The following is a 16,027-nucleotide window of genomic DNA, read 5'->3' on the forward strand; positions in this document are numbered from 1 at the left end:
AAGAGAGAGAATAGTGTATCTCCTCATGTAAGAACATCGTTCTCGGGCGAGCTTGTAAAGAATTTTTTATATACTTAATCTTTGACTTTCGCTTATTCCTTCTCTGTCTGAATCCTCGGGCTATGCCCAACTTGTTTTATCCCACTCTCTTTACAAATATCTATTGGTTTGGGCCTAACTTGGTAGTACCAATTTTACCATTCTAAGTGGGTTTGGGCCGCTTGATTTTCGTGTCCTTACAAAAACATAAAACAAATCATCAATATCTATTCCTTTATTTTTATCTCTTCCTGCCACAACAAAATAAATGCTAAAATAAAATAAAATAAAATATTTATTTTTATTAAGAAAACATGATGTTGTGATTTTCATAAAGAACAAGAATTTAAATAGTTATTTTTGTATTATACATGTCATTTTGAAATGTTACTATTGTTTTAATGAATTTGTCTTAATTTATAGTTTATATTTTGTTTGTTATTATTTATTTAGAGGAAGATTTTAAAAAATTGATATTGGGTTTATAAATCTAGGGATAGTATGAGAAAAATAAATAATTCTTTTAAGATTGCTATGAATAGGAATAGTTACATTCGAAAACATTCAAATTGCAAGACATCACATTCCAAGGAATCTGGATGCCGTGAGTAATGTGGATTCCCCCGTACCAAATGCCGCCTTAAGGGGCTTCTCCTATTTGGGATTAACATTTTGGTAGTTCAAAAATACCTCTTATATCCAATGTTTAAGAAGAAACAAAACTTGAGGATAACATTGTAAAATTACATCTCTAACTCCCAAGTAAAAAGTCATTTTTAAAATCCTAAATTTTAGCCTATTTATCTCTCCCCTTTTTAATATTGAAATTTACTCGTTTGTTATTTTTTTCTTATTCCCTATATAAAATGACAAAAAGTTTTTAACTTTTTAAGGCTAAAAAGCCTAAAATGCAAATTGCACTCTCTAAGTTTGGCAGAGATTTTTTTCGGTCTTTTAACTTTACTTTCATTCAATTAAGTTCTCCAAATTTTAAATTTATTCAATTTAGGTCTTTTTTCCAATTTTGTTAAAAAATTACCATAAAAAAAATATTATTTTCATATGAAAAATAAATCTATAAAATTAATAAAAATATTTTATAGAATTTTTATCTAAGAATTTATTTTCCAAAAATTGCATACTTAACATCAATTTTTTTTTAAATGGAATTGGATAAAAGACCTAAATTGAATAAATTTGAAATTTAGAGGACTCAATTGAACGAAAATAAAGTTAGAAAACCGAATGAATTTTAGCTAAACTTAGAGAGTCCAATTTGCATTCTAGCAAAATTTTATCACCAACAGTTTTGGTTAACAACATTTTTTTTTTATATAAAAAATTTATAGACACTAGCCTTATCACACGCACTAAGTGCGTCTGATGAGTTTTTTTTTTTTTTTTTTTTTTTTTTTTAGCAAAAAAAAAATTAGTGAATAAAGAAATTTAAAAATTAATAGGTGAGTGATTCTATTTTTTAGGCAATATTTTAGTAGAAGTTAGAATTGCATTTTTACCAGATTATCCTTTAATTTTGTCTCTACTTAAACATAGGGGTGTAAAAGCATTTTTGAACTAAAAAAATGAGGAATCCAAATAGGGGAAGCCCCTTAAATAGTAGTATAGATTAAGAAAAATTACTAAATTAGTACTATAAACTATTATAAAATGGCCGAAAGTTTTTGACTTTGAAATTGCTAATTGCTACTATTTTTCCTAAAAATTAGTACACACTAACACTATCTCTATTTAAAATTTTAAATATATCTCACATGAGTATTTTTTTTTCTCTAAAAATTAGTACACACTATCTCTATTTAAATATATCTCACACAAATATTTTATTTCATAAAAAATTAGCAAACACTATCTCTATTTAGATATATCTCATACTTATCTTTTTCAGTTTCTTTGCATAGGTTTTTGGATTGCGTCAACTTTCTTTGCATACTTATATTTTTTAGGCAATGTTTTAGTAGAAGTTAGAATTGCATTTTTACCAAATTATCCTTTAATTTTGTCTCTACTTAAACATAGGGGTGTAGGAGCATTTTTGAACTAAAAAATGAGGAATCCAAATAGGAGAAGTCCATTAAATAGTAGTATAGATTAAGAAAAATTACTAAATTAGTACTATGAACGATTATAAAATGGCCGAAAGTTTTTGACTTTGAAATTGCTAATTACTACTATTTTTCCTAAAAATTAGTACACACTAATACTATCTCTATTTAAAATTTTAAATATATCTCACATGAGTATTTTTTTTTCTCTAAAAATTAGTACACACTATCTCTATTTAAATATATCTCACACAAATATTTTATTTCATAAAAAATTAGCAGACACTATCTCTATTTAGATATATCTCATACTTATCTTTTTCAGTTTCTTTGCATAGGTTTTTGGATTGCGTCAACTTTTTGCTCACTTTGTCACTGTCTCCAATTCAAAAAAGTTTTTTTTTTTTTTTCCTTTGACATTGTTGAAATTATTATTTTGTTAGTTTGTGTATTTTTGTTTTTATAATTTTTTACTACTCTCACTCTTTTAATCTCTTCTTTTTTATCTCTTTCTGAAGTCTCTTTCCACAGTTCCTTTGGTCTCCACAATTTTTTTCTCATTTCATCACTATCTTTCTTTTCAGAGAGGTATGCTTCTTTTGACAATGTTGAAATTATAATTTCATTATTTGTACATTGTAAATTTTTCTTTTCACACACACACAGATATATATATATATATATATATATGTATGTATGTATGTATGTATGTATGTATAGATTCTAATATTACATTTCTTTAATCTCTTATTCTCTAGCTCTTTATAAAGTCATTTGATTTCCTCAAATTTTATCTCACTTCATTGCTATCTCCCCTTTAATATTGTGGAAATCATTACTTAGTAGAAGAGTAAGGTGAGAAGTATCAATTGGATGGAGCAACAGATGAGATAAATGAGATATTGGAGCGACTAATTTTGGTTGTACAATGTACAACATATGTTTAATGAAGAATTTTATGAGTATTTTCAATTTGTATAAACTTAATGAATAGAGGTTCTATTATTTATTTATTTATTTATTTGTGCCTCATCATTGTAATCTCTACGGAAAAGAAATTGCAGGATATTTAGCATTATTCATTTATAAATTTAACTTTTTAATGGTAGTATGACAATGGGAAGTTTGAGGCTGAATTCAAATGAAAGCACATGTATACGTGACTTAACTAATCACTTATTTAAACTAAAAGCGGGAAACATGGGATTTTTTTTTTTTTTTTTGATAAAAGATTGCAACTTTTATTAAGAAGAAGATAAAAACAATACATCTTAAACCAAAGCCAGCTCAATCATACTAGAATTTTCCTCTATCCAAGTTACATAACTAACAACATGCTAGGCATATTGAGCCAAGATGTGTGCTGGACGGTTACCTTACCGACGAACATGAGAAATATGCACTTGTCTAAAATCTTGCAATTTGTTTCTAATTCCTTCAATAATGCTGCCTAACATAAGAAACATGCTAGGCATATTGAGCCAAGATGTGTGCTAGACGGTTACCTTGCCGACGAACATGAGAAATATGCACTTGTCTAAAATCTTGCAATTTATTTCTAATTCCTTCAATAATGCTGCTAGTAGCTGTTGGTGGTTCACTTAGCCCTTTCAAAGCCTCAGCTACAATGGTCGAATCACACTCAAAAATTACCTCTCGTACTCCTACATCCCAAGCAAACATCACACCCACCTCCAAGGCTTTAGCTTCAGTCCAAAGGTCCTAAAGGTATAGGTAGGAGTCAACTCAAAGTTGCTGTTACTCTTCCTTCATTAATTATCTCGTATAATTGCCCCCACACCAGCTGAGTGTAACCAACAAATACAGTCTCATCCACGTTAATTTTATATCAAGGGGGCTCTGGAGCTTCCCAATGAACACCTCGTCTTGAGGTCAAGGTTGAGCCATACTAATAAAATTGGCCATCTGGAATTCCTCCAACATACATGATTTTCACCTTGTGTAAAATTGCCTCACAAGCTTGTCGCTCCTTCCCCTGGTGCACTGCATTCCGATTATACCAAATACACCATGCCACCATTATCACAAACTCCAAGACATCATCCCCCATACATTTTCCAAACTTTAGGTGCCACAGGAATTCTATGAATTCTGGAAAAACCAAACCGTGAGCATCAAATGAAAGACCCGAGATCCTCCATACTTATTGAGCTTTTTCGCTGTCCCAAAGGCCATGGCTACAGCTCTCTGACTCTACTCCACACGCCTCACAAACCTAATCAGCTACGACATGTCTTCGGCATAGGTTAAGGTTAGCCTTTGTTGGCAATATATTTTTGCTAGCATTCCACGCAAACGACTTGACCTTGTTTGGAATATTCAGGCGCCAAAGAGTTTTCCAAAAACTTTTGGACTTTCGCTTATTAGAGGAGCCTCCACAATTATTGTTACTACTCGACGCCCACAGCCACCTTATATGCGCTTCTAATTGTGAAATTGCCCGTTGGCATATAGGCCCAAACCAACCGATCAGCAGGAAGTCTCTCACTTAAAGGAATGCTCATAGGATAGTGCTGCTTTATATCCCCTGCCTTTGATCAATAATTTTGTAAATTTCACTGATGGTGACAAGATTTCAAATTCAAATCTCTATCCACCCTAAGCCATATATAGAGATTAGATTTAGATTTTTTTTTTTTTTTTTTTTTTTTGGGGGGGTAAAACTATAGTTGATTACATATTATAAATACTAGAAATAAAATACACCATTATTTCAATCATCTAGCTAGTAGCCAACGAAAAAAGGTTGTTCTAATATTTTCCTTTTTGAGGGTTCGTCTATAGACTATAGTTGCAAAAAACAGTAAAATAGCAGAAATTTATTAACACATATCCATCTAAATTTTGTGGACAAACATGTAAACCTAAAACTGAGATTAATGAAAAATTATGACACTAAACTCCAAAAGCCTTGTTTCTCAAAAAAAAAAAAAAAAAAAAACTCCAAAAGCCTAATAAAATTAAATGAAGTTTTAATATTTTAATACCCAGTTCAATTTAGCTTGTCATAAGTCCTAATCTCCTTTCTCTATCTAATCCAATTATAGGGAATCTGCTATTAAGCCATTGTAAAGCTCCTAATTGTACTAGGGAGTCAAGATTAGAATTAGACTAGTTTTTTTTCAAGACTGCCCTCGGATTCTAGCATCCGATAATTTCAACACTGCCTTCTGTTTAAGGCTTTAAGCAAGGTGAGGAAAAGACTAAAAAAGATGAACTAATACACAGAAACAGAATTTGGTTCCAATTCAAATCTTCATTAATCTTTTGAAATATGTGTCTTGTTGTTTAGATTGTTAGTAAGTACCTAAGTTAAATATATGATTAGACCTAGCACACTTTTTATGGCGTCTGTTCCTGATAATAGTTTTTTATCATCAAATCAAGATACCAACCAGTTTTAGGTGTAAGCGGAGATTGAATCCCAAATCTCTTATTCAACTATCAGAGATTTTATCAGTTGAGCTAACTGGAATCCACTCTACCGTCTCTTTGAATGGATTCAAATGAATATATAACAAGATGTCGAATATTCTGAACCGATTTCTAATTTTTTTTTTTTTTTTGATAACATAAACCAATTTATAATTGAATTGTTGAATTGTACTTTTTTTTTTGAAGTAGAATTGTAATTTTATTATAAATTAACATATCATTAATACTTTAATAAATAAATAAAACATATCCTTATTGCTAGATGTCATTCATTGACTGAATGAAAAGCAAACATTCAAAAAATATTGATTCTCAAAAAAAAAAAAAAAAAAATCTATACAAATTAACATATGATTAATTCTTTAATAAATGAATAAAATATATCCTTGTTGCTAGATGTCATTCATTGGCAGAATGAAAAGCAAATATTCAAAAAAAAAAAAAAAAAAAAAAAAAGAGCAACCATAAGCCAATGATTTTTTTTTTTTTTTAATGAACCTAAACCAATGAAAGTATGACATATCTAAACATTATATTTTTTTTCCCTGAACACACTTGGCTTCATTTTATTTAATTATCCTTTCCTTGTCCCTGCTATATTCATATTAAAATCATATAAAGCAATATGAAGACATGTGGAACTTGAAAATACCCAAAAAAAAAAAAAAAAAAACCTATATCTAGAATTTAATTAGAAAACTATTGTACTATATTTACAGAAAAGAACCTAAATTTTGACACGACTACACTACAAAAAGAAATTGATGTTAAAATAGGATTAGTCCAGCTAATGAGGCACAATTCTCAAGAGAGAACTATTTATATCATTTTTGTCATAACTCTTTACGTGGTCAGTTATGAATAAGAGGCATGGACCAATATAAACTCACAACTTTTTTTTCTTTCACTTACAACTCGTAACGACTTTAATGTGTTTATGACATTTTTCAACTTATCATAATGAGTAATTCTTAAATACTCTAGAAGTACAAAGAATAATACTCTATCTTCTCACATTTATGATAAATTACATTTATCAAATTCTTAATAACCTGCTCTAAATAAACAATTTTCCCATAACAACTCACCCTCACAAAGTCAAAATCAATTGGCAACAAAAGCGTCATTTTATCATACAAATTGGTACTATATTACTTTTGACTTTTGGGATTTTTTTAGAAAGGAAGGTTTTGATTACTTCCACGTAAGGAAGGGTGTAAGTGTAACTATAAAAATAGTCGGTTAGAGTATCGAATCAAAAAAAAAAAAAAAAAAGGAGAAAAAAAGAAAGAAAGAGAAAGAGTACAAATTCCAAGTTCCAGAGAGATCGCATAAAGTTCGGAAATGTTGAATTTCTCTCTCTGATGACACACCCTCTCCTCCATTTCCAACTGCCAACACTCACACACTCACAAACAAACACACCTTCTCTATCGTCTCTCGCGTTTTCATAGTCGCCATAAAAAAAAAAAAAAAAAAGACATCTCTCTCTCTATCACTTTGATCATTTTCTGTGAATAGAAAGATGGCGGGAAATGATTGGATAAACAGTTACTTGGAGGCGATCCTGGACGTCGGGCCGGGTCTGGACGACCCGAAGAAATCGTCGCTGTTGCTCCGAGAGAGAGGACATTTCAGTCCCACTCGATACTTCGTCGAGGAAGTCATCACCGGCTTCGATGAGACCGATCTCCACCGATCCTGGGTTCGAGTACGTCTCTCATTTCCTTAAATTTTTGAATTTCATTCATTCGTTCATTCATTCATGTTTGTTTTTTGATCTGAAAATTGAAATGGTTTAGGCTGCGGCCACCAGGAGTCCACAGGAGAGGAACACGAGATTGGAGAACATGTGTTGGCGGATTTGGAATTTGGCTCGCCAGAAAAAACAGGTCATATATATATTTTTTTATTTTTGATCTGAAAATTGAAATGTTTTAATGTTCGTCTTTTTTTTTTTTTTTTTTTTTTTTTTGGATTTGTTACGGTACAGACAATGCTAAGTAGATTTTGTTACTATGCTATGAATTTCAATACTTGTGATCTGGTTGATTATTCAAGTTGCAAATTTTCTTTTTTGGTTGCCTGAGTGAGCTGATGAATGATTGTGCACGCTGTGTTACTAGTTATCTGGTAATTTTTGTCATTCTTATTGATGAATGGTTGTGTTGTGCCTTGTGTTCACATATTAACGTCCACTCTAAGAAGCATGGACGCGGATGTGAACACTAACACGAACACAACATGACTTAAAATTTCCTCAAAATTGAGACACGAATATATATATATATATATATATATATATTTATAGGCTTTTGTTCTAAGTTTTTTCCAAGAACTTTGTACCTAAATTGACACCTAATGGCCAGGATTCAAATCTCCCAACCTCCATTGTTGTAACTATCAATAATTGAAAAAAAAAAGTTCTTAAATTAAATAACAACTATCAAAATCTTTAAAACAATGGAGTGTCCCTTGTGTGTCGGACACAAACACATCAAGGGATTGAAGTGTTTGCACTTCTTAGTATCCACTATTGTTTCCATTGTTCTTTTGAGCTCTTTTATATTATGAACTAAGCTTTGAAAATGTCTCCTTACAAACAATGGAGAAAGCAATCTTTAGAATATGTGACTTATTATCACTTTTGTATTGCTCAGATTTTGACAATTGTTAGCCTTTTAGGGCAGTAATGAGAAACCAATTGATAGTTATGATTGATCATCATAATAACTAGTTGGATATATTTCTTAAGCATGTGTTTTTTAAAGAATAAAAACCCAAATCTTTTTTCCCTCCAATAACACTTAAAAACTTTGTGCTGATGATGTTATCTTGATCAGTTTGAGGGAGAAGAAGCTCAGCGTGAAGCTAAGCGCCATCTTGAACGTGAAAGAGGCCGCAGAGAGGCAACAGCTGATATGTCAGAAGATTTGTCTGAGGGTGAAAAAGGAGATTTGGTTGGTGATCTTTCAGCTCATGGTGATAGCACTAGAGGAAGAATGCCTAGAATCAGTTCTGTTGATGTTATGGAGAACTGGGCCAATCAACATAAGGAGAAGAAACTCTACATTGTGTTAATAAGGCATGAACTAAAACCTTTTCATGCTTTAAGTTTATATGAGGTTTTATGGGGGCGTATTATGAAATTTGAAAGAAGTTTATTTTCTCTTTTTTTTAGTCATAAACAAAAATTAGGTATGACATTGAAATGAAAATCTTTTTAACAAGCAGTCTTTATGCAGCCTTCATGGCCTGATACGTGGTGAAAACATGGAGCTTGGTCGTGATTCTGATACAGGGGGTCAGGTAACTTTTAGCAATAAATTTTTATTTGCTTTTGAGAACCATATATTGACTGATCGCTTACAGTGGATCTTGAATGATATCTGTTATGATCAGGTCAAGTACGTAGTAGAACTTGCCAGGGCCTTAGGTTCAATGCCAGGTGTTTATCGGGTTGACTTGCTGACAAGACAAGTGTCAGCTCCAGATGTAGATTGGAGTTATGGTGAACCAACAGAAATGCTCAATCCAGTAAACTCTGAGAATTCAATGCAGGAGCATGGGGAGAGTAGTGGGGCATATATAGTCCGTATACCATTTGGCCCAAAAGATAAATATATTCCTAAAGAACTCCTTTGGCCCTACATTCCTGAATTTGTTGATGGTGCACTTCACCACATTCTACAGATGTCCAAAGTTTTGGGTGAGCAAATTGGTGGTGGGCAACCAATCTGGCCTGTTGCAATCCATGGACATTATGCAGATGCAGGTGACTCTGCTGCTCTCCTGTCAGGAGCTTTAAATGTACCTATGCTTTTTACTGGCCATTCTCTAGGACGAGATAAGCTTGAACAACTTTTAAAGCAAGGACGACAATCAAGAGAAGAGATAAATTCAACATACAAAATAATGCGGCGGATAGAAGCTGAGGAGCTAGCTCTTGATGCAACAGAAATTGTTATAACCAGCACTAGACAGGAGATAGAACAGCAATGGCGCCTATATGATGGCTTTGATCCAATACTAGAACGCAAACTGAGAGCAAGAATAAAAAGGGGTGTGAACTGTCATGGCAGGTTTATGCCTCGCATGATTGTAAGTAATAAGAACTGTTCCCAAATTTATTATTAGACTCACAGGTTTTTTTGTGAATATAAAGCAAGTTTGATTTGGTTGCACTAACTTGATATCATTTGTATTTTGAATTGCCAAAAATTGTCCAGGTAATTCCACCTGGGATGGAATTCCATCATATTGTTCCACATGATGGTGATATGGATGGAGATGTGGAAAGAAATGAAGATAGTCCTTCTTCTCTTGACCCACCAATTTGGTCTGAGGTTATGACTAGTCTTTCTTACCATTGTTTTGTTGGTGATTGTGTGAGAGCCTATAATTTACTGCCAATTCAATTTTGTTTGTCCCATGGCAAATAATGTTAAGAAACATTTTCTTGGTACAGGAGTTTTGATTTTAATATCAATCTTGTTGATTTTGATTTGGCAGATTATGCGTTTCTTTTCCAATCCGCGCAAGCCTATGATACTTGCCCTTGCTAGAGCAGACCCTAAAAAGAATATTACGACTTTAGTCAAAGCATTTGGAGAATGCCGCCCATTGAGGGAGCTTGCTAACCTTGTCTGTACTAATCCTTGAACTGTATCTTGCCTATCAAATATATATATATATATATATATCAATTTTGATGACCCACTTAAAAGGGATTTACCTTTCAATATCCCCCCCCCCCCCCTCTCCCCCCAATCCCGACATAAAAAATGTCTTAAATTGCATGCCAATAATTTCACTTTATTTGTTGTTGTAAATTTGTTGCAGACATTAATCATGGGAAACCGTGATGATATTGATGAAATGTCTAGCACAAATGCATCTGTTGTTCTGTCAATTCTTAAGCTGATCGACAAATATGATCTCTATGGACAAGTGGCATACCCTAAACACCACAAGCAGTCTGACGTTCCTGACATTTATCGTCTAGCAGCAAAAACCAAGGTACGGATTTCTGATCTATTTTTCAAATTGTGGTGAGAGTCAGATCTACTGGTTGAACTTCCGTAAAGAAAAAGATATTTGCATAAAATATGGTATGATTAGATCATTGGTGATTTCATTGGTGATTTCATTGATGTATATGCTTTGCCCTTAGCTCTTCTAGATTCTTTTGTTCCTTTGCATAATTTCTTTGTAGTTTTGGTGAAGTGCAAAAGAAATGCAAAGATTCACTTGCTGGCTTTCTTTACTGGGTCACACACACACATTTGAAATAGAAATTTATAAAGACAAGAAAAAGTAATAGGTATACAGGGAGATCTTCTTTAGCTCAATAAATGGTATTAGAATAACTTAAAGAGAGGGAAAAGGCACATGAAAATTAAGTAACTGAAGAAGGAAATCCTGGTATTTATTGCCAATAAACTCTAGCTCAAATGGCACTTCCCTCATAAGAACAGCGTGGAGGGTAAGGTTGTGATTTCAAGACTCACTGTGTGCTGCGGAAATTAACAATTTTAAAAAATAAAATGAAATCTTAATATTTATGAAATGGTAATAGAGGCATGTTATGTCTTAGGTATTTAGAACTTTCTGATTAAGCTATTTACTTGATATTACAATACAGAAGCCTCCAATAATCAGTTTCCATATGCACCTTCTTGTGTAAAGTCAAGCTGAACTGAATTTTGGAATGTTTTAGCTTGTTTCAGCAGAATATTGATCTATCCAGATGCCAAAGAGTGTGTGTGCATGTCAGGCTCAAGCTGGTTCTAAATTTGGTTGAGCATGTTAAGTTTGGTTCATTTAGCTAAGTTAAGGCTGTGCTTTGGCTCACATGGTAACTAAAGTTCAAGCTTGGTACCGGTTAAGGTCAAAAGAGGGTCCCCCCCCCCCCCCCCCCCCCCCCCTTCCTTTCAGTTGTCCAAGAAGGAGGTGGCTGTTCTGGAGTTTGGAAACTGGGAAAGGGAGAGATAGTCATTGGTGCTGCCATTATCTTCAGGGCCTAACTGGGCTCCATTAGGGGAGAAAATGCCCATTTTGTCTTTAGATTTTGTGACTCAAATATAAATCATAGGTTAATTAATGAATAGAAAGAGAATGCAGGGCTGAAAATGACAAGAAGACCACTCAATTAAGCAGGACACCCTTCTCTAATGCATTAGGGGGAGGGGGAGGGAGTAAGTGTTACTATTTACATGTTGATTTTTTGGAATAGGTCTGGGCTAAATTAAATTTCTATTTGGTCAAGAGAACTCATTTTTTCAACTCTTCTAATTTGTTTCCCTCTCACTAAGTTATTCATCTCAGCACCATATTGATTCAGCTCTCTTACCAGAGAAAATTATTTAGCTCAAAATTCTTTAGTACATGTGTTGATTAACCCATCATCTCAATAATATTGTTCTTGTAGGGTGTTTTCATCAATCCGGCTTTCATTGAGCCATTTGGGCTTACTTTAATTGAGGTGCTTCTCTTTATCTTTAATCAGAATGCTTTACTTTTTAGATGTTATTTTATGCAAAATCCAACCGTCTTTCCTCTTCTGTGCAGGCAGCAGCTTATGGTTTGCCTATTGTTGCCACAAAGAATGGTGGTCCTGTTGATATTCATAGGGTGTGTCCATCTGTGGAGCCTTCCTATTACTTAAAAGGAATTTCTCATCTGTTAATTGGAGTCATATACAGTCGAAGTTTAATTGTAGCTTAAAATACTAATGATGGACTTGTTACAGGTTCTTGACAATGGTCTACTTGTTGACCCCCATGATCAGCAGTCTATCGCAGATGCTCTTCTGAAACTTGTTTCAGATAAGCAACTTTGGGCAAAATGCCGGCAGAATGGACTGAAAAATATTCACCTTTTTTCATGGCCAGAGCATTGTAAGACATACCTATCTCGAATAGCCAGTTGCAGACCAAGGCAGCCACAATGGCAAAAAAGTGATGTTGAATATGACAATTCAGAAACAGATTCACCTGGTGATTCCTTGAGAGATATACAAGATTTATCTCTAAACTTGAAGCTTTCATTGGATGGTGAGAAAATTGAAGGGGGTTCCAATCTTGATAATGTTTTAGATACTGAAGAAAATGCTGTTGATGAAATGAGTAGAGCAGAAAATGCTGTTTTGAAATTGTCTAGGGGTGTTATAGAAGGCACACAAAAGGCTGCATCCGCAGAGAGAGCAGACAATAATGTCGGCCCTAGTAAATTTCCAGCATTGAGAAAGAGGAAGTATATATTTGTAATTTCTGTGGATTGTGATACAACCTCAGATCTTCTTGAAATTATTTCAACAGTTGTTGAGGTAGCATGGAAGGACAGGGATGCAGGATCCGTTGGGTTCATATTGTCAACAGCCTTGACCATATCAGACATACACTCTCTTTTGATCTCAGGAGGCTTGAGCCCAACCGAATTTGACGCTTTTATCTGTAACAGTGGTAGTGAGCTCTACTATCCATCATCAAGCTCTGAGGACAGTCCTTCTGGGCTTCCCTATGTGGTAGACTTGGATTATCGTTCACACACTGAATACCGCTGGGGTGGAGAGGGTTTGAGGAAGACTTTGGTACGTTGGGTTGCTTCTATCAATGATGGAAAGGCAGAAGGACAACTTGTTGAGGAAGATGAATCAGGATCGACCATGCATTGCTATGCATTTAAAGTGAAAGACCCATCATTGGTAATATTTCTTTTTATTTTTATATGTGAAAGACTAATAGCAAAAGTGGTGTTTCCCCCAATCCACCCTCTCTTTTCTCTCTCATTGATATAAAGCCCACATCTTGCACTGTTAGTTTTTATAGCACTTTATTTTTAGATGGAGAATTTTACTTATATTTATAAGGTTTGTTGATTACTGATTCTTATTCTTAGAATTTTCAAATTTTAGTAACTATTTTGAAATCACAGATTCCCCCAGTTAAGGAACTTCGGAAATTGATGAGAATTCAGGCTCTCCGATGTCATGTTATATACTGTCAAAATGGTCCAAAGCTGAATGTGATCCCCGTGCTGGCCTCTAGATCCCAAGCCCTCAGGTATGCATGTAGAGGTTTTCTATTTTTTAAAGTTGCACAGCTACCTTGTTTCTTTGTTATTTTTTCTTCTTTTTTTTGGCACCTTATATGATGCGATAGTTCTCAACAAATTCATAGAAAGTGTGTTGCACATGTTAGAGCTGAGAAGTGTTATTACCTGTTCAGTATATTTTATTAAATAAAAAAGATTCAAAAGCATAAAGACAAGTGGGAAATCCATTAAAAAGCTGTCCGATATTTATTATATAATATAATATTTGGGGGAAAAAAAAAAAAAACCCTCTCCTCAAAGGCCGGCCTCAAGAGGGATTGGCTGATTGGCATCATTTCCAAAAATGCTTGGTATTGGCATTTAGCTTTGGCATGCCTTCTGGTTCTTCACTGGGTGTTGCCAGTCTCCACCATCCTTAATTTGTGGTATAAATTGGTGGTTGCTTAGGAAGTGGTACCAGTTATGTGCAGAACAGAATGAGAGTAAATATAGCTGAGATAAAGTGGGCCAAGGCTGTCAGTGATGATTAATTGCAAATGCTCAAGAGAAATATGCCTTTGATAAAATTGATGGTGGAAAGTATTTAAATGGCAGAATTCTAGTAGTCATCAAAATTATTTGTTCAAGCTCTTCAATCCTGATCCAAGCTACCGATATAGGTGAAATTTTAATCTTTAGCACAGCTTAAAAAATGTGGGTCTATAGACAGGTTTATGTAGATATTCAGATGTGTTCTTGGCTTTGAGTTATTGAAGCATTATTGGAGAAATTCTATTAGTTGAATCATCATAATCCTTATGAAAACTATTCCATTGGCTGTCAAATTTAAAATTTGTTCAATCAGCCATAGGGTCCACAACACATAATTTCATCTCAAGATCCTTATTGCAGGAAGTGAGCCACTTGTATACTCATTGCTTTTCAATTTAATACACTCTGTTTAGAGGTACCTTATATTGATTGACCTGGAACTCTGGGTTGTGATTTGTGATGAATTGATATAATTTTACTTAAAACAAAGCTAATCATATATATTGTTTACCCTTGGTCTAACTGACGTATGCTATAAGCATCACTAAACTAAGGTCATCTTGAGTACATTGAGAAGATAAATCTATACAAGCTTTGATGAGAACAAAAGTACTCATTCAATTATGGGGGGGGGGGAAACATTTGAGGCACATGATCCAAACTTTCTATTTTTAATGTGCAAAACATTCTATCCTCCCGCTTCTCAATTCTATTTCTTACTGTTCAATGTCTGATGTTTTCTTTGGGATTACATGCCATGCATATGTTCTCTATATTTTATGGAGATTAATTATAGAGTACTAATACATCCTCTCCAGGTATCTGTTTGTCCGCTGGGGCATGGACCTGTCAAATACTGTGGTCTTTGTGGGAGAGTATGGGGACACAGATTATGAAGGATTGCTTGGTGGTGTCCGTAAGACTGTGATATTGAAGGGAGTTGGTACTGGTGCACATAAGCTTCATGCTAACAGAAATTATCCTCTAGAACATGTCTTTCCATTGGATAGTCCCAATGTTGTTCAAACTGAGGGATGTAATAGTGATGACATTCGAGCATCATTGGGGAAACTAGGGGTTCTTAAGGGGTAGATCATTCTAGCTCACGAGCTCCTGGTGTTTTGGAATCTATAAATTTTGTATTGAATATCTGGCTGTCTTATATTATTGACTTGTCATTGTGGATTTTGATATCTTCTTCAAGCCCCACAACTTTCCTCAAAATCTTCTCATTTTGGAAAATTTCTACAAAATGAGTAATTTGTGGTGATTTCCCATTGAACCCTTTGTCTACTCTTTCTTCTCCTTGTTTATTCCAGCTTTAAAGCTATCAACCCTTCTTAGTCTGTTAGTCTTCAATAATTTCCTTCTCCCCTAGCTTTGGTACTTTAATAACTAGTCAGAAACCCGTGCAATGCACGAGAACTTACCTATTTATAATATACTAAAATAATTTTATAAAATTTTAAATTGATTATGAAACTATACTATTGCATGAATTGCTCCTATCTTTTTGAGTTACAATTTGATGAATAAGTCATTACTTGAACATGCAATAGGTTGCAAAAAATCTAGCTAACAAATTTAGATATTGAAAAAAAAAATAACTAAAAAATTCTGATGTTAAAACGTCCGAAAGGAAAAAAAAGAAAAAAAAATCAGAAAATTTACTGGCATTGCCTAGAAATTATTGAAACAAAACAAAATATATATGACTACCAAATAAAGAAATATAAGAGAAAGATAGGTTACCTTCAAGAGAATAATCCATAATTATAATAGTTGAAATTTGATAAACTGTTTCAAATATTGCAAAAAATTGAACCCAAAAATTTAGATGGTCAAACTTTCAAAAGACAATAAAATTAAAAATCAAAAGATTC

General features: G+C 33.6%; 1 protein-coding gene across 1 annotated transcript; it reads left to right on the forward strand.

Moving 5' to 3' along the window:
• Window positions 1-6,829: 6,829 nt before the first annotated feature.
• LOC126712900 (probable sucrose-phosphate synthase 1) lies at window positions 6,830-15,332 on the forward strand. Its single transcript, XM_050412432.1, has 13 exons — window positions 6,830-7,269; window positions 7,361-7,450; window positions 8,402-8,643; window positions 8,804-8,867; window positions 8,961-9,659; window positions 9,788-9,904; window positions 10,071-10,202; window positions 10,401-10,577; window positions 11,989-12,042; window positions 12,129-12,191; window positions 12,310-13,263; window positions 13,494-13,621; window positions 14,963-15,332. Exons 1-13 carry the CDS (start codon window positions 7,084-7,086, stop codon window positions 15,234-15,236), a joined length of 3,180 nt encoding a protein of 1,059 aa, XP_050268389.1. The 5' UTR covers window positions 6,830-7,083; the 3' UTR covers window positions 15,237-15,332.
• Window positions 15,333-16,027: the final 695 nt, after the last annotated feature.

Source organism: Quercus robur, chromosome 2 (assembly GCF_932294415.1).
Source record: "Quercus robur chromosome 2, dhQueRobu3.1, whole genome shotgun sequence".
Classification (NCBI taxonomy): Eukaryota; Viridiplantae; Streptophyta; class Magnoliopsida; order Fagales; family Fagaceae; genus Quercus; species Quercus robur.